The sequence below is a fragment of the Zonotrichia albicollis genome, chromosome 3, assembly GCF_047830755.1.
Source record: "Zonotrichia albicollis isolate bZonAlb1 chromosome 3, bZonAlb1.hap1, whole genome shotgun sequence".
Classification (NCBI taxonomy): domain Eukaryota; kingdom Metazoa; phylum Chordata; class Aves; order Passeriformes; family Passerellidae; genus Zonotrichia; species Zonotrichia albicollis.
In genome coordinates this window covers 80,056,490-80,080,969 of record NC_133821.1, presented here as the reverse complement: position 1 = coordinate 80,080,969, position 24,480 = coordinate 80,056,490, and the positions used below count along the sequence as shown (strand labels likewise).

The 24,480-nt window shown below is 34.6% G+C and overlaps 1 protein-coding gene across 6 annotated transcripts in view; it reads right to left on the bottom strand.

Annotated features, from left to right (window-relative positions):
- AK9 (adenylate kinase 9) overlaps nt 1-24,480 on the bottom strand; it is a 59,578-nt gene that overhangs the window by 23,587 nt on the left and 11,511 nt on the right. For all 6 annotated transcript variants that reach the window (XR_012579664.1, XR_012579665.1, XR_012579662.1 and 3 more), the window contains exons 7-18: nt 24,269-24,478; nt 23,459-23,584; nt 21,258-21,332; nt 19,391-19,492; nt 17,312-17,451; nt 17,051-17,231; nt 16,495-16,648; nt 14,422-14,552; nt 13,545-13,701; nt 10,928-11,036; nt 10,453-10,517; nt 96-302 (exon numbers count right to left, since the gene is read on the bottom strand). Coding sequence is in view for 2 of the 6 variants with exons in the window: in XM_014265649.3 (XP_014121124.1) it covers nt 96-302; nt 10,453-10,517; nt 10,928-11,036; nt 13,545-13,701; nt 14,422-14,552; nt 16,495-16,648; nt 17,051-17,231; nt 17,312-17,451; nt 19,391-19,492; nt 21,258-21,332; nt 23,459-23,584; nt 24,269-24,478 (1,657 nt within the window). In the remaining 4 variants the exon portion in view is untranslated. The remainder of the gene's footprint in view (nt 1-95; nt 303-10,452; nt 10,518-10,927; nt 11,037-13,544; nt 13,702-14,421; nt 14,553-16,494; nt 16,649-17,050; nt 17,232-17,311; nt 17,452-19,390; nt 19,493-21,257; nt 21,333-23,458; nt 23,585-24,268; nt 24,479-24,480) is intronic.

The following is a 24,480-nucleotide window of genomic DNA, read 5'->3' as shown; positions in this document are numbered from 1 at the left end:
AACTGAGTACAACCTACTCCCTAATTTGCCTGAGCTATCCAAAAATCCTTCTTAACAGCTGAAGTGATAATAATCACATAAACAGTATTACTTACTTTCCATAACTTGCACAGTTTGATTAAGCAGACTTTCTGGTGTTTGCTCAGCAATCTCTAAAACAACCACCTGAACTTGAGATGACGTCCTGATTTCTGATTCCATATTTTCCCAATCATTCATGAAAAGGTCAATCTTCATTTTAACTGTTTTCATTTCTTCTGTATCTGGAAAACCATCCTCTGCAAACTCAGGCTGCATAATTTCTGAAAATCACATCACATTAAATAGGCAATGCTCCTCTAAAATTTTTTACATTTAAAAACCGTCATTCTTCTTTAGGACTATTTTTATATTGCTCAAATATGGTGATATACTTTTTAATGTTTCTTCCTCCCCATAATTATGAATTATTATATTAGTAGTTTACAAAGACACTTTGTAAAGCCATAGTTTAATTATGTTGATACTCTATACACTGAGGCTTCTCCAGGAAAATAAATGAGGTCAAATTGCTGAACTATATTTGCATATGGTTATTTAAATCAGCACTCAAAATAAATATGACTCGTTCTGCAAAGAAATACAATGCAGAATACATTAATCTAAAAATTATGATTCAATGATGAACAGCTTTTGACAGACTCTCCCATATAGTCATGCCTCATGCCAGCATGGGAAAAATTTGAATGAACAAATAAATGAAAATAAAGTAAAAAAATATTATCATGACTTCCCTCTGTAAATACTGGAACTGGGAAACTCACAGGAAATTCTGGCTTTAATGCACCCATGTTTGCATACAATCACTTGTTTAGTAATTAAGAGAGAGAGAGAGAATACTTTAATCTCTTAAGGAACATGCAGAAATTTGTAGTGTCTGTTGTTTAAGATCAGTCCAAGCATGTTTTCTAACACTGTCTCACAGAAAGCTGACAGAAGTTAAAGACTGAAAGGATGCATTAATATAAATAAGAAAATCACAGGTACTACACATTGTAAACACGACAAAACCACAGCAAATGTGTTGTCATACTCTGTGAGCAAATAAACAAGGGATTAGTTCCTTCTTCCACAACTTCTTGATGAAGAAGACAGATGGGATTAAGAACTTGATATTGACAGCTGATATGGGATTTAAAACTTGATAATGACAACAGATATGGAATTAAAAACTTGATATTGACACATTAGAAAAGGTTCCAATTAGGAGCTAGATAGGGCTGCAATTACTATCTATTCATACACTGTTAGACCCTGAAAGTCCTGAGACAAAGTCCTGTCTCAGCTAGATGATACCCAAGTGCCTATATGACACCATAAAGAATTTGTCACTGGCAGCAGCAATGGAGTATTGTTGCTGCTGTTCCCATTCTCTGCACTCATATAATTTTCAACTCTGATTGTCTTTTTTTCTTGTAATTTTTCTTTGTGTTCTGTTAATAAGTGATGTCAGCTAATAGACAGAAAAGCAGTTGAGAGCAGTGAGTTAAATGATCTGATATTACTCTAAGTTTGCTGAGACTTACAGCATATGCTGTGTTTTAGTCCGGCCAGGAATGAAGATACAAGAAAAAATTTTATCAGTGAATGGAATGATTTTCTATTTTGCCAAAATTTTCCCCCTTCTTTTGTTGTTCCTGTCTTGTTTTTAGTTTGAAAGGGCATTAACAGATTTGACACAAGTAACAACATTATCAGCCTATTCCAATGAATTTCAACTCATTTTTTACATTAAAAGGACCATTACTACTGTTCTTCCTTATGTAACTTCCTACATGAACAAAGCAGAGGTATTACTAAAATGAAAGTCTTTTGTAATGCCTTGTATGTAAAAAGCTTTGACTACTTTCTCAAAAATACAAAACCTCAAAACATTAAAACCCCAATGCTTTATGGTCACTCTCAGGCATTAAGCAGGCCAACTGTAACATTCATTTTGAATTTGTCCCAGTCTGAAAAACCCAATCAATTTTTGTGGCTTATGAAGGGTTAGATTGCCCTGTTACAACTTTTTCATTGAGAAAACATATTTCCTCCCAGAACCAAGTATCTCTCATTTCCTCTTGTCGACTGTTGAAGAAATTTGCAAATTACACATTTATTTTCCAAATTAGAGCCAAGAGGCAAAAAGTGTATAATGTAGCTGGGCTTCAGTGATTAGGTACCAGTAAGATTTGGCAGGAAACAGATTGAAATGTAATGGTCAGAGTAAAGGTGCTGCCTAATTTTTGTGTAATAGTCTACCAACTAAAGCATCACCTCAGAGTGCCAATAGCAGCTGGGATATGCAAGTGCCTTCAGAACAAGCACCATATCTCAAACCCCTTATTTTGAAATTCCTTCATGGCCTACTAAGTTTGGTCCCTTGCTAGTTTGCTACTTGTGTTTATTTCTACAACCCTTTTGTCCCTACATGAAATCAGGCATTTTAGAGGTAGTGTGGGAGTTTTGGGCACTGCAATGTCTACATCTTATTAAGGAACTGTGTAGCTCCTACACAATGTGTAGCTCTAGAAATACATTAAATTTCTAAATACTGGTATGCTTTTTACAATTAGAATCTTCTACATTTGACATTGAAACTTTTATTCTCTCAATACCACCATTTACTTATGCGCTTTTAATAATTATATACTACTTTTGATGTTGAAACTTTTATTCTTCAACATCAAAAGTAGAAGACACAATGTGTAGCTCTAGAAATACATTAAATTTTTAAATACTGGTATGCTTTTTACAATTAGAATTTTCTACATTTGACATTGCAACTTTTATTCTCTCAATACCACCATTTACTTATGTGCTTTTAATAATTATATTCTTCTACTTTTGATGTTGAAACTTTTATTCTCTCAATACCACCACTGACCTGAACTATATCCCTGATTAACTGAGGTTTGAAGCAAGTTGGGCTCTCTATAGCAATTCATGTGCTGGCTCAGGGACCTGAGGACACCCCCGGGCCTGGCTGTCCCTGCCCAGCCCCTGGGGCTCCCCCCAGCTGCCCAGAGCCCAGCACCCCCTATCAGCCCTCAGGGCTGTCAGCCCCTGCTCCAGCAATACCATTGCACAGCCAAGGTAAACTGCAAAACTATTAACAAAGAAGCATTTTGACAAGTATTTTTATGATCTTTTATAACAATAATTAATTAATACATCTCCCCCCCATTTTTTTAAAGTTTTGAACAACACAACTATTAGACTGACACCTTAGTAACTAACCTTCCTCTTATTTGATTATTAGTTTAAACATAAATCAAAGTGCAAAAACATTAATCAAAGTGCAAAAGGGCATATCAGCAAGGAGAAACACCTTGCAGATTTCAAATAGTTTGATCTTGAATTAGAAATAATATTTTCCCTTAAACAGGCTTACAAACATTTGCATTTTACTAAACTAGACATTCATTTTATATATGTCATTATATATACACCATGCAATGACATTTTTGCCTCTTACCATGATTCTAAATAGGAACTTAAATATACCTTTTTATGTACATTAAAAGTTGTGCAAATGGTGCTATTAATTATATTGCATTCTGCAGTGACATATTCCAAATGAGAAACAGATTTAGCTAGGTAAAACCTGCTCACATTTGGGCAGCTCTAATACAGTATGTAATGATGACTCCCTCAGGAACACAGATTTTAGGAAAAGAAGGAAATGATACATTAATAACAGGGTTACACTAACTGCTGCTTGCACATGTTATCCCTGGCACAGTCACACTGCAGAAATCACATGTGATGCCTTGTGAACCACAGCCCTATCCACAGCAGTAACACATGGAAGATGGGATGAGGGCTGCTGGATCTGGCTTTCAAAAGATAATCTTACAGTCCAGCCCTTTAAAAACACCTCAGTTCTCAGCAGGTCATGGCACTTTGGGAGTATACAAGCAGAACAAGAGATTGAAATGAACATTTGGCATCATCTGAGACAGAATAGAGAACATGGCAATGAATCCACTTAATAGAGTAGTTCCCAAGACCTTTATCTCAGATGCATTTATAATTCATGTTACCTCTCCTGACAGGCCATGTATCAGCAAAGGATGGGCCAGCATGTGTTCCAGCTTTTTTTTACTTAAGACACATAATTCTAACAGAATACCTGTATGGAGAAGGTTTTGTTGCTTAAGAAAATATATCCAGCAGCTATTATTGCATTCTTTCAGAACTCTTAAATAGATTACCCAGGTCTACGTGAACTGGAGAAACTTTCCCCTGGAAAGAGGGGAGAAGTAACAAAAGAAAAAGGGTTTACCTTCCCAGTGAAAACAGACAGACCAAAAATCAGACAACCCTCATTTGGTTTTGGTTCAGGTATTTGAACCTTATTATGACAAAAATGTTGTCTCCCTGACATTTTGTTTGTCTCACCAGGGACCAAGTAAGGCAGCTGTACCTTTGGCATTAGATATAAATGTAATAACTCTGCTTGGCAAGGTTATTTACGGAGAGAAGATATTTTTTGAAAAATGAAAAACATAGTCAAGAAAAATATCTGAAAAGACAGCAGTGGTTTGAAAATAAATTATATAAAAATGCAAACAACTTTCTCTCTAAGGAGGTGGCCTTCTACCTAACAGTACTGTTCTTAATTTAATTTTCTCATCACAATGGTGATGGGAAACAATCTTCCCCAGCCTCAATCTTGGGCTTTTGTAGGGAATGCCTATATGCCAGTTTCTCATATTCTTTTGCTCTGCATGTTCTGTGCTTCTACTGAGCATCGTTACCATAGAGACAAACAATCCTTGAAGGCTTTCTGCCCCCACATTCTCTAAGTGAATTGTTGGGGAAAGAGAGCCTTTAATATCTTAGTATCTATGACTTTTTCTTCCCTTGGTCCATATGCAACATCAAAAAATATAAAAAAGTTCCTCTTTTGTCCTCATTGAAACACTGCCAAAGCTGACACAGACACATGAGAAGCCAGCATGTCTTCTTCATTAGGGTTTAACTAGCAAAATAAACAAAAAGGCAAAATATACCATAACTGACACTTTTCATTTCTTGGAACTGATCTGTATTTCATTATGAATGTAGTTTCAGTTGTCTTTTTGAAACAGACTGTAGTTTGTTTATACAGACTTTTCACTTCTTACTTATAAATATACACTGCCAAATAATCTTCAGCATGTTACAGTGAAATGTGCTCAGTAGACAAACTTATATTGTATGTACTGATTTTTTTAATTGGAAAGACAACTGTGGTTTACAGATAAAGTTGATCCTTTCTAATGCATAAAAATATGTTTACTTAACTTTCTATTAAAATAAAATGGTTTCTATTTCTGGTTTGTTGTTTAAAATATTCTAAAAATTCTAGCAGATAAAAGCTAAAATGCATATTTTAAAAACTAAAGCTGACCATCTTCACTAAAGATGAGTTACCTTCAAAGTGTTGAGAGAAAACTGTTACAAGATTTCATTTATCTTTTCATTAGCTTATGGTTCTGTTTCATTTAGAAGACTGGTACGGGAGAGGGTCAAGGAGGACAGATGGACAGAAATTAAGTGAAGTAAATTAAGAGGATGTCCTTTCTCTTTTTATGTTCAGAAAGTGACAAGAGCTTCCAGAAAGACTGATAGCTCTAATCATAGGCTTTTGTTCTTTTTTCTTCTTCAAAACATTGCATAGCTGTTCTCCACCAATATTCCCTAGTCTTTATTTATCTGAATGAGAGACTAAAAGAATTTAAGAACTGAAGGTATTTGGGATTTAATTGAGGAAGTTGTTCTTAACCTTTCTGGTTTTCAAATTTTGAAATTTCTCTGCCTAAAATGCTGGGATTACAGGTATTAAAATGCAATTATCACATCTGATTTATAAATGACAGCAGAAAGATGGCTTTGAAGATCATGCAGCTTTGCTCAGACACTGAACAAACTGTGAGGGTGATATCACTAGAGCTTGCTTTGAAGTTTGCAGTATAAGTAATTTGCAATCTCTCATCTCCAGTTTAATAAACTGACCTTGTCCAAACTCTCTCTCTGAAAAACCTCCAGGTAAAGGTAGGGGAAAGCACAAATCAGGATGCAAGTTGTCAAGAAAAACAATAGAAATATATTTAGAGGCTGTAGGACTGAGCACACATCATCTGCCTGGTAAATGTTATAATTACAATTGATTCCAAGAAGTATTTCTCTTCAAAGACTAAACAGAAAATGCACTAACATGAACAGGTTTAATTATTTTTTGCTCTTGTTGTTTCAAATATCTTACTGAATTTAACATGATGATAAAAATAAAAAAAAGCAAGAAAATAGAACAAAAGCCCAAGAGAAGGGTATTGATTCAACCCTCCACCATCTGTAATGAGAAAGGAGATCAATATTAAAGAGTTGGAATTCAATATTAAAAAGTATATAACCAAGAATGATCTTAAAAGCTGTGAAAGCACAAGCATGAGAGGTGACATCTGGAATTATGAGCCCAGCTGCCAATTTATTTTTGCCAAGAACTTCTGCCCAAATAGCAAGAGCAGCAGAAGAGACATCAGTGAAAATGTGGTTGTACAAATATACCAGCCTGAGCTACTGAGGCATGAGCATGTGTGCTCCAGTTGAGTTTGCTATAGAAAGGAAGTAATCTCTGGCAGAAATGTGGCAGGAAAAGAATATGCCAAGTATTACTTCAGGAAGATTGGAATGAACCCACAGATCTGCCTGAAGTTGAGAACTCCTCTACAACAGGTGAAATATAATAGTCTCAGGAATTGATATAGCCATCTCCTAGTACAAATACAGTCATACTCATGCAAAGCTTCTGCAAAATGCTTAAATAAAGAAATTCCTGGAAAAAAACTCTCAGAATAATTGTGTCAAAGGATGTGGAAAAAATATATGAGGCTATAAGGTTCAGTGAGACATTACAAGCAAGAGATAAAACATAAATTGATTTCTGTATCTTTAGCAGACATTTCAGCATTGAACTTAGCTTCTTAACTCACTAAGAACTTAGCTTCTTAACTCACTTAAACACATTTGTTAGATTTACATGAAGTCTCCTTCTCCAGTTACTTTTACTCTCATTAAGACATGTGGAAGTACCTTGTTCATCACTGGAACCATTTTTTCCTTTTAAACACAATCTTATAAACTTGAATATGTTCAGTGCTGAAACAATCCCAGATTCCACTGACATTACAAAAAATGATGGTGGCTATTAAAATGTGCATCTACTTGAATGGAATGAAAGGGAATAGAATAGAATAGAATAGAATAGAATAGAATAGAATAGAATAGAATAGAATAGAATAGAATAGAATAGAATAGAATAGAATAGAATAGAATAGAATAGAATAGAACTATTCCAGTTGGAAGGGACCTACAACCATCATCTACTGCTCATTAACTGAGCAATCCAGGGCTGACCAAAAGCTTAAGCATGTTATTAGTGGCATTTCCTAAATGTTTCTTAAATGGTTTGGGGCATCAGTCACATCTCTAGGAATCCTGTTCTGGTGTTTGACTACCTTCTCAGTAAAGAAACACTTCCTGATGCCCAATCTGAGCCTCTCCTGGTGCAGCTTTGAGCCATTCCTATAGGATGCCATATATGAGAGACCAGAAGGGTATGATTTGGGCCCTGAAGTATTTTTTCTGAGCTATCTTTTTTATATTCTAACTGCTATACATTATAAAAACCCAACAAACTGGGAACATGTGAACTGTGAACATTTGTCTATATTGCTGTAAAGATATGTCACATGGGAGAAAAGCTGCAGTCAATGTGCTGATGGCACTACATGTGAAATAAAAGGATGTCAGGCTAAGAGCAGCATGACTGAATTGTTTTGGTGAGTCAGTGTTTGATTATTGAAATAAAATGTAGGGGTAGGAAAACATGATTTTCTCTGAACAAGGACTTAACATGTCTTAAGACCACATGACATTATTATGTTGTTTTGAGGTACTCAGATCAACATTATTTAGATATTGCAAACTCCCATGAAGTTTGTTATTTGAGATGAGAATGATGAAGTATCTTTGTAGAAGCCTTTATGTTTAATACTATAGGATTTATTCACTTTGGAGAAAAGCTATGTGTTTTATTAGAAACTATAAAGAGGTATAATGTGGATTTTTTAAAAAAGCTTACATTCAAAGAATTTAAAGAACCCTAGAAAACTACAGTATTTTTTTTCACAGAGTAGGTGAAATGTTACCTCATTAAAATTTAAAAGCATGCTATCTTACTCAGTCTATCTTATACTACCTTTACAACTTAGGCCTTGTAAATATGTATGATAAATGCATCCTAAATAAATATGTAAAATAAATGCCAGACTAGGTCAGGAAAGAGAACATATGTGAGACATACTGGTAATACAGAACTTAAGTTTGGCCATAGTAATTTTGTATAGAAACCAGTATGTTGGGTTGGAAAGAAAAATGGCAATAGCAGTCTAGATTCTTGATGAGAAAAAATGAAAGTGGGAATTCTGCTCCAGGCCTTGGGTGATAATTCAGGCTATGAATGGGAAATCTTGAGACTGTATAGTAGAGAAAGAAAATACTCCAAAGTCCCCAGTCTAGTTCTTAATACAGAGACAGATATTTATGCATGGTAATTTATTGTGACAGCTGATCCAAATCAGACAGAAACATCCTTCTAAGAAGCTAGGCAGTGATTAAAGAAGGCTAAGAGGGAAGTAAACCTCTGCAGCTTTTTGGACTATTGAGGTTCAAACCATTGAAACTATGTAGGAATGTGCCCTTTGTTGATGTAGTGACTAAATTATCATTTGTCTCTTTAAAAAGAAAAAAAGCCTAAAAGTTCTCTTCTCAATTAGGTAAAAAGACACCTCATAGGAATTTGGGGACTTTACTTCAAACTTAAGGATAGCTAATTGGATAGAAGCTAGAAAGTCCTGCCTAAGTAATTTACTAGTAAAAGAAGAGAACAAAGGAATTGTTTTTGTTAGGTGTACCTCTAACTCAGGTTTTATCTGTAAAGAGCTTTGTTATTTTGCCTTTTATTAAAACTTTTCTGTTTCCAACACTGCCACAAAAGCCATCCTGCTAATTTTATGCCATCAGAGGCAGCTGAGCCATCTCAAGTGTTATATAGGTTTCCAAGAGCTAATAAAACATAGCTCGAGGAGATCATAATATCACACCTGGAACAAAGTCTCAATCCAACTGACACAATCTGAGGTGCAAAAATCCAGCCTATTTGTGACAACTGGTCTGCTGCCAAAATCTCACTCCTTACAGATTATTCACTTCTGCCCAGGACAATTATATTTTCTCTGCTGGAGACGAAGTAAAACACAATTCTGATATAAAGCAGGATCTTTACAGGAAACAAACAAAAAAAAGTGGTTCTGTCAATATAGAAAGCAATAAAGTAAGAACATCTTTATCTAAAATGTTCTATTTATGTTGTAACCAGAGGGGAAACCTCATGTAATACACAGAATTCCATTAGTTTTTATGGTGTTATGTTGTTAAAGACTAATGTCCATAAGCACAAAGGAGGGGAGAAACAATGACAGATAAGTGAACCCCCAAAACTTCATCACAACAAATACAACCCTGACTTGACACACATCAGGGCCATTAGAAGATGATGATGAAGGCATTGTCTGGGTGTGAAATCTACTGAGATGGGTCACCCCGAGAAGCTCTCTGGCTGAAGTGCATTACTGCCTACAAGGCATGAGATTCATTAGGGGATGCCTAGGGAAAAGCAGTTTGGGATTGTGGGAGATTTATAATATCAGGAAGCTTTTCTGAGAAGGCAAGGAGAAGCAAGGATCAAAGTGGATTGGATCCACTAGCATGGATAATAGAGTAAGAAGAGGATGACAGGGAAATGGGAATATGTGCTCAGACTCATTGCATGCTCCTGGGGACACAGAGCTGCTACAGCCTCACCTTTGCTTCTGGATTCAGCAATTCATAACGTGTGTTGCTATCAGATTAAGCAATTCCCAATGCATGTTAAGAAAGACACTGATGAACTGATATCCATTCCCTTTTAATTACTTCAGGTTGAGCTTACTGAAGGAAGACCAGAAAATCAGACAATGCTGTGATTTTCTCATTAACTATTGACTAAGTTCCAGCAATGCTTTGTAACTTTTAAAGAGCTACAGATGAGTAGCTTCAAGACAGTTAATAACCCACTTAGAAAAGTTACTAGAGGAGATAGAATCCCATCCTTTGGATTTATTGAAAACTGCAACAGTGCTGGCTGATTTAATGGAAACCATCTCTATTCTGTAACATCCATGAGCAATGACACAAAGAAATGTGTGAAGAGAGTACCAATGAAGAGAGTAACAAAAAGTAATTTTTCTAGATGCTAAATGTATAAAAGGAAATCAAAACTGGAAAATCAAACCACTAAGTGATGGAAACACTTAATTCGATCAGAAGTCAAATGATACACACCTTTCTCCTCAGTAGCAGCTGGAGCCTGATCTTCCTCTGATGTCACTGTTTCTTCCATTTCTCCACTGTAAATAAAAGTTTCTTTATCTTAAGACCATTACAAATATTACTAAAGCAAGTTGCAGATATATTAAATGTAAAGATGTGGAAATATAATTTTGGTTGTAAAAAATAAAAATCATATGTATTTTATAATCTAAATTAATTTTCTTGTCTCATTGCATTAAAAGTTGGACTAATGAAAGGCTAATGAAAAAGCATTTAGAAAGAGATTTTACTGCCACCATATGTACTGATATAAATGAAATATTCGTCAAAGACAACGGATATTGGATTATTTCCTGTATATGATAACTAGTCTTAGTGTGCTGCTTTACTTAATTTGTGTGATAAATGCACTGATACCTTTAACACAGAGTGAGGCTAGAATTTTCTTGTGCTCATTTTATACATTCAGATATTTGGAATATTTTACCTTTCATCATCTTCTTTCGTTTCTAATGCTTCATGTGTTGGTGTTTCCAAACTCTTAGAAATATTTTCATTCCTACTTGCTAGGTATGCTCTGCGCAGTATACAGGCTCCTGCAGCATAATTGCATGACAGTAATGACTTTAATGCATCTGTATAAAACTAAAGTCATTGTGTTAGGAATATCAATTAATAAATTGTTGACAGATTTCTTTTAAAGTCAAGAAAAACTATATATACCACTGAAATGTTATGATGCAGTTGATTTATACAATTTTAGAGCTTTTTTCAATTTAAAGCACCTAAAAACTGAATCTGGAATACTGGAAGGTTATGAAGGCTATAAAAGGAGACAAAACTGAAATTATTTATCTTAAACTTTCATATATCATGTGTAACTCTGCCATTTATTATATTTGCAAGTGTACAAAGAATGCTATGAAGAAACAAATGAAAAACATTCAAATAAAACTATAAACAATGTGCATACCTCTACTACTCCAGCTGTTTAGCAGAAATTAAGAGTATGCTGTTCCTACTAGGAACTCTACTGACTTATTTACTTTGATAAATAGATTTATTTATGGCTGTGTGCTGAAACCTGTTTTCATCAGTGGACTTATGAGAGTTTAGACTAGGTCAGGGAACAGATTACAAAGTAATGACTCAAATGCTGTGAAAATGTAAACTTCACAACTACATAATTATTTAAACGACAGAAACAAGTGGGAATCAAGTAAAGAGTCAACACAATTGTGCAAATAAAAAGAATAAAGTGAAACAAAATAGCTAAATTCAAGAAAATGTATCCATAAGCAAAAAGCTACATTTTCAGCCAAATTTTTATACTACCAAGAGTATAAAATAGGTTATTCATATTAGAGCAAGTAATTCAGAGCAAGGTTTTGAGAACTAGTGGAAATGGCAGAGGTCTATACTGCAGGAAGGAAGCACGTAATAGGCAAGCTCTAGAGAGGCCTTAATTTGAAAGCCTCTGCTATGAATTCCCAAATTCTTCCCTTCAGAAAACAAAACAAAACAAAAAAATATATTTTTTAAAAAAGGAGTAGTTACTGACCAGAAAAGAGACAACCTTTTCTTCTATCCAACTAATTCACTAATTTGTTAAATTCTGAGAAGTGAAGAGAAATTTAATATCATTCTGAAAGCACCTCTCCCACCTCACTGCTCTCCCTGCAGTTCAGGCTAGAGGAAGACTCCTGATGTTTATTATTTAGCACACAGTATTGACATTTCCTTACCATATGCCAACTACAAGAAGGAGATGCTTTTGGTGGTTGTATGAAAGGACAATGCACTATGTCCCAGAAACAAGTTTCATGAACATTTCAATAAGCTTGGAATGGCTGGGAAGCAAAGATGAGGCATGGAAAACAATTTGCCTCTAGGTTCTTTCCAAAAGTGTCTGAGATGAAGTCTTGAATGACTGCTTCTGCAAATATGGTTTTCTGACAAGCACTGGACCTAGAACTTTCTCACAGAAATGTTCAGCCAGTATTTAGTCTCTGTATGAGCTCTGGCCACACTGAAACACTTTTGGTTACAAAATTTCACAAAGCTGTGTGACTAAGTTGTTTAGGTACTATTCCTGAGTTGTGAGGATGATTTGCTGATCAGTGGACATACTTCTAAATTTGGGGTTGTTTAAATAAGAAATCTGTTCTGAGTAAACTGTGTAACCCTGCTTTTCTCAGGTTGATTTTTCTATTCAGGGACAAGGGTTTGAAGATCTCTGGACTGATTCCAGTGCTGGGCATCTAATGAGTTGTCTTGAACTCTATGTGAATAGACCCATCATGCCTTTCTTCAATGGAAGTTTCTGCCACTGAAAGATTTTTTGATAATGGACTGGGTTGAACAGGTAATGATCAAACATCGCCAATGATCAATTAAACTTGTGGTGTGGTATGAATCAAGCAAATATGATCCATGAAGACACAATTTTACAAACTTTTAACAGTACATGAATATGTTCAGTTATTGATGCTTGGTGCCAATCTTCCTTTTGGCTGGAAAGAATAAAGTAAAAATCCCTTACTCTGAATTCATGGATACGAAGCCACTGTATCCATCTGGGTAGGAAGTTACTGGGGTTTATTTTTGATCCCAGAATGGAGAACAGGGTACCCCTGCACACAAGTATTTCCCCTCCTCGCCTCTTCTCTCAAGCTGAGAAATTTCATACCTCTAACCTAATTTTGCAAATGGGCAAACCAAGGCAGAGAAATGTGACCAAGAGCCACATTGCAAGGTGGTGGCCAGCCAGCCAAGAATAGAAAAATCTGATGCTACAAGAGTCTACTGGTATTTTCTGCTGCTTGTAAATAGGAGAAAAATGAAAACTGATTTAAAACGGGAGAAATCTTCTTTGCTGTTATAGCAAAGTATTCCTGGTTTAAATTCTGTGTAATTCCCTAACTCCAAATTGTAAGAAATTGTGGTACTCTTGTTGATTCACTGGATGATTCATTCTCCACATCCTGAAGCTTTATAAATGGGACATAACTACTAGTTTTTCTCACAAGTATGTTTTATATACAGATATCAAGACAGAAAAAAAGAAAGAAAGTATAAAGTTGCATTAGGGTGCATTTACTAACCCTCTTTTTCTGTATCCTTCAGACAGACAATAGTGTCAGGTAGAAGTCTTTTCTCTAATAAGGCTGACCAGTGGTCTTCTGACAGAGGGTAGTTATCCACTACCCACCCTCCTCTTTCTGGAGCATCAGGAAACCTGTCTTTGTTAGTCTTCATAAGCTGTTAGAAAATGTCACATTCAGGAATATAAAAAGACTTAAATGAGCTGTACAAAAAAGACAGCACAATACAAAATTACTTTCTAAATGCTATGATTTTTCCTTATTGTTATTTCAGGTCAATAAAAAGTAAGACTTTTATAACTTTGTATGTCTGAATGAAATGAAAAACATTTTAAACAAGAAGAGACTAATGTAATAGTGATTTTTTAAGCTTGCCTATAAAGAATTTACATTCCAGTTTCAACAGTTACATACCATTGAACAAATTCAAAACATTTAAAGATTCTTGTATAGATCTTCATAAACAATTCTTTTCAAACTCTTACATCTGGTGTTCAGTTCTTTAATAGTGACTACGAATATAAGAATAGAGCAAGCAGACAATGATCTGTCAGATAATTCTCCCAGCCGTTAACAATTTGTAGCTCAGGTAATTTAAAAGACAGAAATAACTTCTCTATAAGTGTGTGAATATATATACACATGCACACACATATTTTTATTATGTATAAAGGACAATAAAATAGCCCTCACTAGATTTGTCTTCCATTATCTTCCTCAGTGTCTCCTCAATCCTATGTAAGCTTTTGGGCTATGTGATATAAATGAAACTGATGCCTCAAATGGGAAAACTAGGAACAGATATGGATAATGCATAAAGTGCTAGAAGCTCCTCTCAGGAAAAAAGCACTTTGCTACATACTACTTGTAATCTCACCTCTGCCACAGCTTCCTCCAGTGCTTCAGCATACATTTGAGATAACATTATATCTTCAGAGAATGACACACTTTTGGCTCCTTCTAGCATGGCTTGAACTTCTGGGTGGTCAGCAGTTATCTCTGGTATTCCTAACACCATAGATTTTTTAAATGAATTTCACAGAGAAATTTGAAATCAGGACTTAAATAAAGCATTATATCATAACTTCAGTACGGCATACATTTTAAGCAATGCACAATTGCTCTGAGAAAGAAACAAACACCAGTTCCGAATGCAGATGAAGAGTGTGTCTCATAAACTAAGATCTTGGTTTGCTCTCTCAGTATCAAAACCACAACATTTTTAACTGTTCAGTATTTTCCACCTCTAAGCTAAATATTCTTTCAATATAAACAGAATGACATTTCTGTACCAGGATAATCAGGCATTTAGAGCATGCTAGAATTTCCATTTATTTGATTTCCCTCTGGTTCCTAAATCAAAAGGTTTACCAAACTAGTTTCTCAATCAATACAAATTTTAGATCAAGGCAGTGTATTTTAAACAATAAAGTAGTCTGCATTCCCTATGATGTGCAAAACATTAATATTTTTCCACATTTTCTTATTAATTGATGGCACAACAACTATAATTATTTTAAAGCTTTATAAGAAATACTCACATTTAACTCGCAATTAACTTGATAAAATTTGGTGAAGAACTGTTTTAGCCAACTGCGGTACCTACCATGAGTGTAATTTGGAAAAAATACCTTATTTAGTTTCTGTATTTATGTCAAGATTTTTCAATGATTGTATTGATACTTTTTACATGCACAAATGTACACATTTATCAGCTTATTTTTGCCAAGTTACAAGGTGCCTACAAAAGGAGCAGAATCTTAATAACTTCCTTTTAGTGCAATACAAGAATTTCCATTCTGCAAAAAAACTCCATGCAGCCCAAACCCAAACATCTCCTTATCTCTTAAAAAAATTCTGAAACAATCTTATGCTGCAAAAAGATATACAAAGGAAAATACATCCTCTGTTTGTACTTTAGTTTTGCAATAAAATTTTTAATTAGGATTAATTTCTCATTAATTCTAATAGGATTAACATCCCTGTCCTCTAAAGTATTTACATAGTCAGGAATCTAGAATGCAACCTGTTTAACTGTTTCAATTTTAGTGTCATAGCTCATCATTATTCTTACAGCAATGCCAATGATTTTTTTATCACTGTCAGCACCAGTTTTGCAGCATTAGAGGAATACACTGACCTCTTGTTAGATGTACCTACCCATGTAAAAGTCAAACACAACTCCTTGCTTAGATGAATAAATCAAAATGGCCCCATTGTCCATTGGAACCCTACTAGAGCTAACTATAAAAAGGCAATTCTAATTCAATGGATTATTTTCATTTCAAAAGAAATAATTTTGAAAAGCATCCACTGAACTTCCTTGGAAAAAATACAAACTTTGCTTAAAAGATACTAGAATAACATATCATTTTCACCTTTGCAATATATTTATTGAATTTGTCAAACTGCAGAAAACTAGGCAGCTTAAGAAGCCTAAATGTGACCAGAGCTGGAGTGACTTATGAATGTGCCATCTGTGGCAGCATAATTGGAAGGCTGCTCCAAAGTGAAAAATCTGTATATTGTGGATTCACATTAGTCCAGCTGAAAAGCTGCTTTCTGGATGAGAATTTCAGTTTTGCAGAGAATTAATTTGTCAGAAAGTCATTAAAATTGAGTGTTTTCAAACAGTGTCAGTGAGACACAATTTCTTTCAGCTCAGAGTTCAGAAAACTCTTTTTGACATGGCCCTCAAATTCAAAAGTTTTTTTTTAATATATATATATATACACATATATATATATATATTTATATATATATTTATATGTAAAAACACTGAATTTTACTAAGCTATTCCCTTCACTGCATGTTCTTTTAGTTCATTTTTAATGCCCAGCAATCATAACAACTTCTGCAACTTTTTCAAGTCAAAGTGACAGCAACTGCTTCAGTTAAATGATGCAAAGCAAATAAGACAGCTTCAAAGACCACAGAACAGCTTATTCACCTGATTCTTCTGATTGTTCTTCTGATTGTTCTTCTGATTCCAATCTATTTTTCACTGCTTCTATAGCCTTTTCTACTGCATCCTTTCGCAATTCCTCAGCTTGTTTCTCTCTTGATTCTTTATATTGTTGAAAGAGTATGTCCATATCAAGAACCTAGTGAAATTATTTGAAAAAATACAAATATCACAGAAGACAAATATAGCATCTGTTCCAATATTTATAAAATAAAATGATTTTAGAAAAGCTCTGCAGATTTCAGAAAAATTTACATGTAATTCAAGCGCAGGGTTGGGGTTTTTTTGAGAAAGAAATTATTTTCCATTTGCATTTATATTTAATTACCTTAGATGCAAAGTTATTTATAGCATTCTAATACTAAGATAGCTTCAATATAAGAGGATATATAAAAGTATTCTTGATCTCTAGCTACTTTTATAAAAAAACAAATTTCACTAAGATACTATGTTTCCTCTGTAATCCCTGTATTTGTAATTTGAATGTTAACAGCTTAACTGATTGCCAAGGCCCAGCTACCTAAGACATTTATGAACCTACCTTTCCATTATAATTGCGTGCAATTTCATTACAAATAGTTGTTCTTCCAGAGAAGGGAGGACCAAACACGAACACTTTACAAGGAGGAGCTGGCATTGGAGGTAAGAGGTAAGGCCGTGGATTCAACACAAATTTGTTCAATGCCTCTTGGCACGACAGTACGTACATTTTACCTAGAAAACTTAAAACAGAAGAGAAGCTAGCAGATATAGACATCTCATAAAATAGATATGAAAATGAAGAGTGTCAAATTCCACTAACCTGACAGCAAACTCTGGGTTTCCCATCACAATGTCCCCTTCCTTTAGAGCCACGGGACACACTTGTCCCCACCTGCTCCTACGCCATCGGTATCTGGGTGCTATCAGCTTGTAAGATGACAGAGCCCGGAGAAGTTCATCCTGTTCATTAAAATAGTCATAACTGCAAGTGTAATTTTTGTCTGAAGCTACATATGCCTTTTTTATTAGACTTTTTTGAAACCTTTGGATGGAAAATAAGCTAACTTAAAAAGAAAAACACATTATAGTTTTTTGAACATTTAAATAAAAACTATTTCAGAATTGTAGGACCGTTTTAAAGAGAAATTACTTCATTTTTCAGGTCTGTTTAAAAGACCTGAAGGAAGGAATAGTACTTAAAGGAATAGTACTTAAAATAGTTCCTGTAGGCTTTATTTATTATTTTTAAAAGCTTGAAATGGTAAAGAGCCATTCATTGAAGACACAAGAAAACAGCTAAAATTTCTTCTAAAGGTTTTGAAAAAAGGACCATTATCTGTGTCAGGAAATAGCAATATTAAAGTATCTATTTTAGCCATTCAGAAATATAATATGATAGGAATAAGTTTAATAGCCTTTTTTTAGAATGTGAATAGTGAGTGAATCCTAAAGTCATGGTAACTCTAAATTCAGAATAGTACGGACAAGTGCTGGCTGTGAGGAGCTGCAGAAGAACTTTAAGAACCAATAAAGGCAGGCAATAAAACAGCTTTAGCTGTTTTACACATAAATAGCTTTTACACATAAATAGCTTTTACACAGAAGCTATGAATTTTCACTGACTGTCACTACTCAGAAACAGATCCCTCTGTGAAAGCATTTTTTCAATGCCCAAGAGCAGTCAGAAAACCAACTTGAATGTTAGGAATGTTGAGCACAGAGAGAATAGATGATAAAGGTTTGCGTTTAAATTGTTTAAATATTGCCCTTGTCTTTACTGCAATGTGCCTCCTACTGCTCTAATCTCAGAAAGGACACAGCAAAATTGGGTAACTTTCAGAAAAAGCTAAAAATAATTGATCAATCCCACAACAAGCTTGTTGCACAAGGAGGAATAAAATTATACAGACTGGAATTCTTCAGTAAAGCCACATAAGAGCAGGACAGAAATCTGAACTCATGAGTTATTAGAGGGCAGATGTAGAAAACCAAATTATTCAGTGACTTCTGCATACTGGAGGAAAAGCTGCAGATTCAACACAAAGGGAAGCAATTCTGTGCATAATGTTCAGTCACAATGCTCACAATGCAGAACTCTTTGCCCTGAATACTGTGGTTACTCAAAACTTACACACAAGCTAGAACACACAAATTAACTAAATAATAGATACAGATGACCTCTGACACAGAAAGTCTTTCACTTGTGAATTTGTTAAGAACTGAGAAATCAAAAGGGAAGGGAGGGGTATTTCTGAAAATGTGGGGTCTCCCCATTACACTTCCATTCATGTATTCAGAGTTTTGTTTCAGAAATAGGAAAGATGATCGGAACTAAATATAGGTGATGACATTCATGCAAAACTTCTGGCTTTCAGGTTTTTTGGAAGGGACATAAATTATAATTGCCATGATTCAGCAGAATTCATCAGTAACTTGTCATGTTTCTAATTAATTACAGAAAATTAGCACAAATGTAATCTCAGTTAGGCAGAATGTTGCTATAATTGGATTAGCATGTTGATTCTTATTCAGGAAGAGTAGACTAAGCTAAGAGTTAGTTGCTGATATTGTTATCTTTGGCTAAAGTTTATGTCCTTGGAAGGAATTATTTTTTCCTCTATTACTAAAACAAACATTCTGTTCCATGTTTTATTATAAATATTATGTGATTTTTTGAGAATCACAGGGTTTTTTTATTTTCATACTTTTAAAGTGGACTTCAGTCCCAGAAAGACCTTAAATTCTCATTTCTGAAAGGTCAATGCTTACAAAATGCTCTTAGTGTATGGTAAAACAACCTGTTTCACTATTGTGAAACAAAGATGCTGTAATATAAGCTTACAGCAGAAAAGTAATTCTAGTTATTACAGTCAGTCACACTTTAGAAAAGAACACCTACGCTCTGCTTTCCATCCAGTGTTTCTTCTTCTAGTTCACTTTGGAGTCTGATTACAGGAGCTGCATTTTGAACTTCCATAGACTCAAGTCGGCTTACCACTGTCTGGAAATAAAATAAGTCTTGATTTAGTACCAATCAGTGTGGGAATCAGAAAAACAGAAACTTCCACAGACACTGGAGGATTTGATCTGCAGCCTTAGAAGAAGCTAAGATTGATGTAAAAATACAATACACAGACATTAAGCAAAAAAATCATAAACTTAAATTTCTATAGTTGTAGGTGAGAATATGCCTTAAGTAAGGGAGAAATTGTACTGAAAAGATGGTGAAGGGTTTATAATGTAAGGGTGTGGTTGTACAGAGTAAGCTAAGAGTTTAGAAGTTATAATAGAAGCACACATATATAATATGTGTGCCTGTGAGTTAGAAGCCCATTGGATACAAGTATCCACAGTGCAGTAGAAGTAAGTGAAGGTGATAGGTTAAAAAAGCAACATAAATCCTGTGGCAACTGTCTATTAGTTCAAAAATTATATATTGCCTTATAACAAAGAAACTTGTGACTGCTCTTGGGCTATGGCCGAATGCTTGCTCCTCTAAAATCTATCTGAGCAATAAAGTGTTCTTAGCTTGAAAATAGTCCCATCCCTTCATTTCTAGCAGCAACAATGATAAATCAAAACTGCTTTTGTCTTCAGAAGGGCCCATAAAAATCTATTTAAAATTGTAACTTATTATTTATATAATGGCTATGTAAAAACCAAGGCCGAATTATTAACTCAGACTCATGCTAGTTACTGAGCTGAATTTTAAGAAGCTATTTGGTAAATACAGGCAGTGCAAAAGGCCAAATCACAGCTTTTCTGTCTCCTCATTACACTGTGAATCCCAAGCCTACTAAAGGACAAGACTGTGAAGGTTCCCCCAAGGCAGGGCAAGCACTCAGAGCAGCTCCAATTGGAAAAAGAGGCAAATCTCTTTGGGAAATCAGACTAGGCACATTCAGAAGCAATACAACTCTGGGTAGTTTATTTTGAAAGGTATGTATACCAATGTCTACCAATGAGACTCAGATGATATTTATTTGAATAGTTTCCTGAATGTAATATTGATTGAATGCAAATATTCCTGAAATGAAAAAGCAAATTCTGTCATGTTTGGGCTAGTTTTATTATAGGCCTTTGCCTTACTTGTAGGTAAAATGGTTGGAATCATAACATAACTTGACTGCATTTAATATAAATTTTGTGTTGCAACATTCACAAACAGATCATAAATGAGGAAATCGTATGTTCCAATGTTGCAAAAGGACTGCTTATTTTTCCCATAGGGCCATTCATGGTAGAGTTAAACATACACTGAAATAATTAACTTAGAGAATTATAATAATACAATTTATTTCAAACAGAGGAGAAAATGCCAGAGAAGTTTACTTCCTACCTTGTCAAAAACAATCTCCTACTTAATTTTCAACCCCATACTCTCGGTTCTGATTTGAAGCAACTTTTAGTTATGAGGCAGAGGATAAGATTATTTATCTTCAAAATTTATCACTGCAGGTTTTTTAATAGGAAGAACGAGTAATCTGTATTAATTTACATTAATACACTGAAATCAGATGGACATAATAGAAAAGTTTGTAACCTGCCTGAAAATATTCTCATGTAACATATATGTAAGTCTGGGAGCAGAGCAGTGAATCATACAATAGAGGAAGGAAAGCAAGTATTTCAAAAGTCATGTTTTCTAATAGCAAATGAATAGGTTTTAAACACAACTTAAAATTTTGCCCTCAGGAAAACAATCCACAGAATTGAGAAATTATTTTCTAGTGAAGGTTAACTTAGCTGGTGCATTGTTTACTTACCTCCAAGACAAGATCTAGTTCCTGACTTCCATCCACTTCAATCAGATATCGACAATCCTGGTAAGCCAACAATCCCTGTTAAAGAACACGCCAGTCAGTTGAGTGTAGTAAACCAGATAATGACACTGAGGCTCATTCTCTTCCTCTACATATCGAAGGTTGGATTCCTGGGCACTTCAGCAAAATCAGGATTCATAGTGTTAATGGTTTATAAAATCTTCTGGAGATTAACTTTTATGTGATAACAGATCAATACAGAGATAATTCCAAAACTGGGGTTACAATGGCTTCAGAAGATAGCTTAGAAGTCTTAGCTCAAATGCAAGAGAGCTAAAAAATATCAAGATACAGTAACATTTTGTGTATGAATTCAACTTTTGATTGTCTCACTACCTTAGTTCTTTGCTGGAAAATGAAGTCAATCTCAATTAATACATTTCTCAGAAATGCCAGTCAAGAGTCCAATGTTTGAATTTTAACTTCCAATTCCTTTAAAATTTGGACCATATATTTTACTTTTCTTGCTTGAAATTTTCACACTATCAATAATGCCTTAGACTAAAAAACTAGCCCATGTTGGTTGTTAATGCCTCTCTCTGAGGACTGAGAACATTCACTCCATTCCTGAAAAATGATGGTCTAACCTCAAGCCTAAAAGGTCCTATTGGAGGTGATTTTACAGCTTTGCAGGTAATCTGTTCCAGTTCTTCACTATATTTATGGTCAGAGCTCATTTCCTGGCTCATTTCATCTAGTCTGTCTTCTATACTGTAAATTAAATCATCTGCTCTATCTTTGGTCCAAATAGATAATAAATAATTAATTCTTTCTAATACTCCTCTAAAGAGAGGATATTAGTTTGTATTTCTCTTAGAGACAATGGTCTTACAGTCTTACTAGTACTTTCATATTATTTGAGTTTAAACAATAGCATTTCATTTATTGACTTTGTTTTGACTAACTAAACCCCCAAAGATGGCAGATTGTCTGAAGTACTGAGGTCTAGCCAATTATTTCACATGTTGCAGTTGTTCATTAGGTTTCTCCTCACTGCAGCATTCGCATTTATTTCAGGTAATTTTAATCTCAACAATTTATCAAGACATCCAAGTGTGTTCTGCAAATTTCATTCTACCTATCTTCCTATCAGTGTAAACTGCACACCTTATAAGCTTTTTGTTTCAATTTCAATTTAATTATCTTAAACTCTGCCTGGGCCAATTGATAAAACCCTGTGTTCTTTTAATGTATTAGTGGACCACTAAGCATCTTCACCAATATATTCATTGCTAGTGAACCCTAAGTGAACCCTACCAACTAGAGGAATGCGTTGAAACTGTTGAAGTGTGGTATACATCCTAAAGTAATTTAAGAAATCCACATGAGATTAATGTGTAATGATTAAAGATGGCACATTTTTTCTTTTCCCCTTCACAGCAGCAATAAGTTTGTTACTCTAGCAAAGACCATTACACCCCTTTTACACAATTTTATCTATAGGTTTAACTAATCCATAGGGAAATTCAAAGATATAAACAGTAATTGTCAAGTGGGCATCAAACATGAAGATTTTGCAGTTGCTTGTACTAAGAGATTAAAAACAACAACAAAAACAAAAAAACCCCAAAACAAAACAAAAAACTCTAACAAAACAAAATAAAAAACATACAAAGTATGTTTTTTACAAACAAAGTAATTCCACTTTCCTGAACACAAGAGGGAAAGAAACTGTCATAGCTTCAGAAATTAAATAAGTGGTAAAAAAAACGAATGGGCTAATTACTGTGTATATAAATCTGCAGGCAATGAAGCAGGTGAGAAAGGGAATCGATTGGAGTGAAGAAAATGGATGCAGATTATTTATGGGATTGCATTCTGGAATGGACTCTGGTAATGATGATGAAACAATGGAGTCTTCAAATATTTCACTTACTAGGTTTAGAAAGCATTTGTGGTGGCAGGTATGGTGTCACTTTTAGAAGTCAAAGCTGATTACTTTATCTTGACTGCAGAGTAGAAACAACACCTACAGATGACAACTTTGTATCACTGATTTCAGAATAAATTTCAGAATTTGGGGAAATGCTGTAGCATGACCACCTCAATACAACAAATCTCAAACTAAAAAACCAATGAAAACAGTGCAAGATATTTTAAAAATCTTTTGTCATGCATAATCATATTACTTTGCTTTTTCTTACTTCTAAATGAGGACGTATCAGATCCTTGTATATTCCAATTCTTTTCTCTGCATTTTCAAGAAAATCTTCAGGCCTGTGCACTAGTTCATAAAAAGGATCTTTTTTTTTACGTGGACCTTTTCCAGTCTGCAAAAACAAAATTTCAAGACACAGAAATAATGTATTAAAATAATTTTTGTCTTCACTCAAATTTTTAAAAAGTAGCTTTGGAGAGTATTGCAATGACTATTAGTCCAGTGACTGCTGACCATGATCCTATTCTGAAGTGTTATTTCTATGAATGGAGAGCAGTGTACTTAGAACTTGGGTAGGTAAGTCTCTGCTCCCTATTATAAAAATTTAACCTGAATTCAAATCTAATACCTTCCTGAAAAAAGAGAAAATCCATTTGTAGTAGTGTAACATCAAAACCAGAAAACAAGTTAGTGTCCTGCAAATATTAATAAAAAGTTGCTACAAAAAATTAAGAATTCTTTTAATTTGTCTAGATCAAGAAAAAGGCAGTGTAGAGCCATCGTTCTCCTCCTGATACACTTCTAACTTATGGTAGGAAACAAGATCAGTGAATTTTGAGTCAAAGACTGAGCCCAGGTTAAGCTATACAATGATCAATATTTGCTGTCACTAAAACCTACTATTTAAGTGTTACCCCACATCTCTTAAAACAGGACAGAAATGGAATTAAGATTAATTTTGAGCAAAATAAATTCATAAGATAGTACAGTGATATTTTAGAAGATCAGAATTTTTTCTGCTTTGTCTAAAGTACACTGTAATATTTTGCACTGTTTAGAAATTAGCTATATTTACCTCCTCTTCTTCTTCTTCTTCATCCTGCTCTTCTTCTTCTTCTTCCTCTTCTTCCTCCTCTTCTTCTTCCTCTTCTTCTTCATCCCGATCTTTCTTTTTCTTACGCTTGTCAGCAACTTTAGGATCCCACTGGCTCCTCTGATATATCACCCCTGAATCAGGGTTTTGCCTTTGTCCTGATATTCTTTGGCGTAACTCATGATCCGGACACT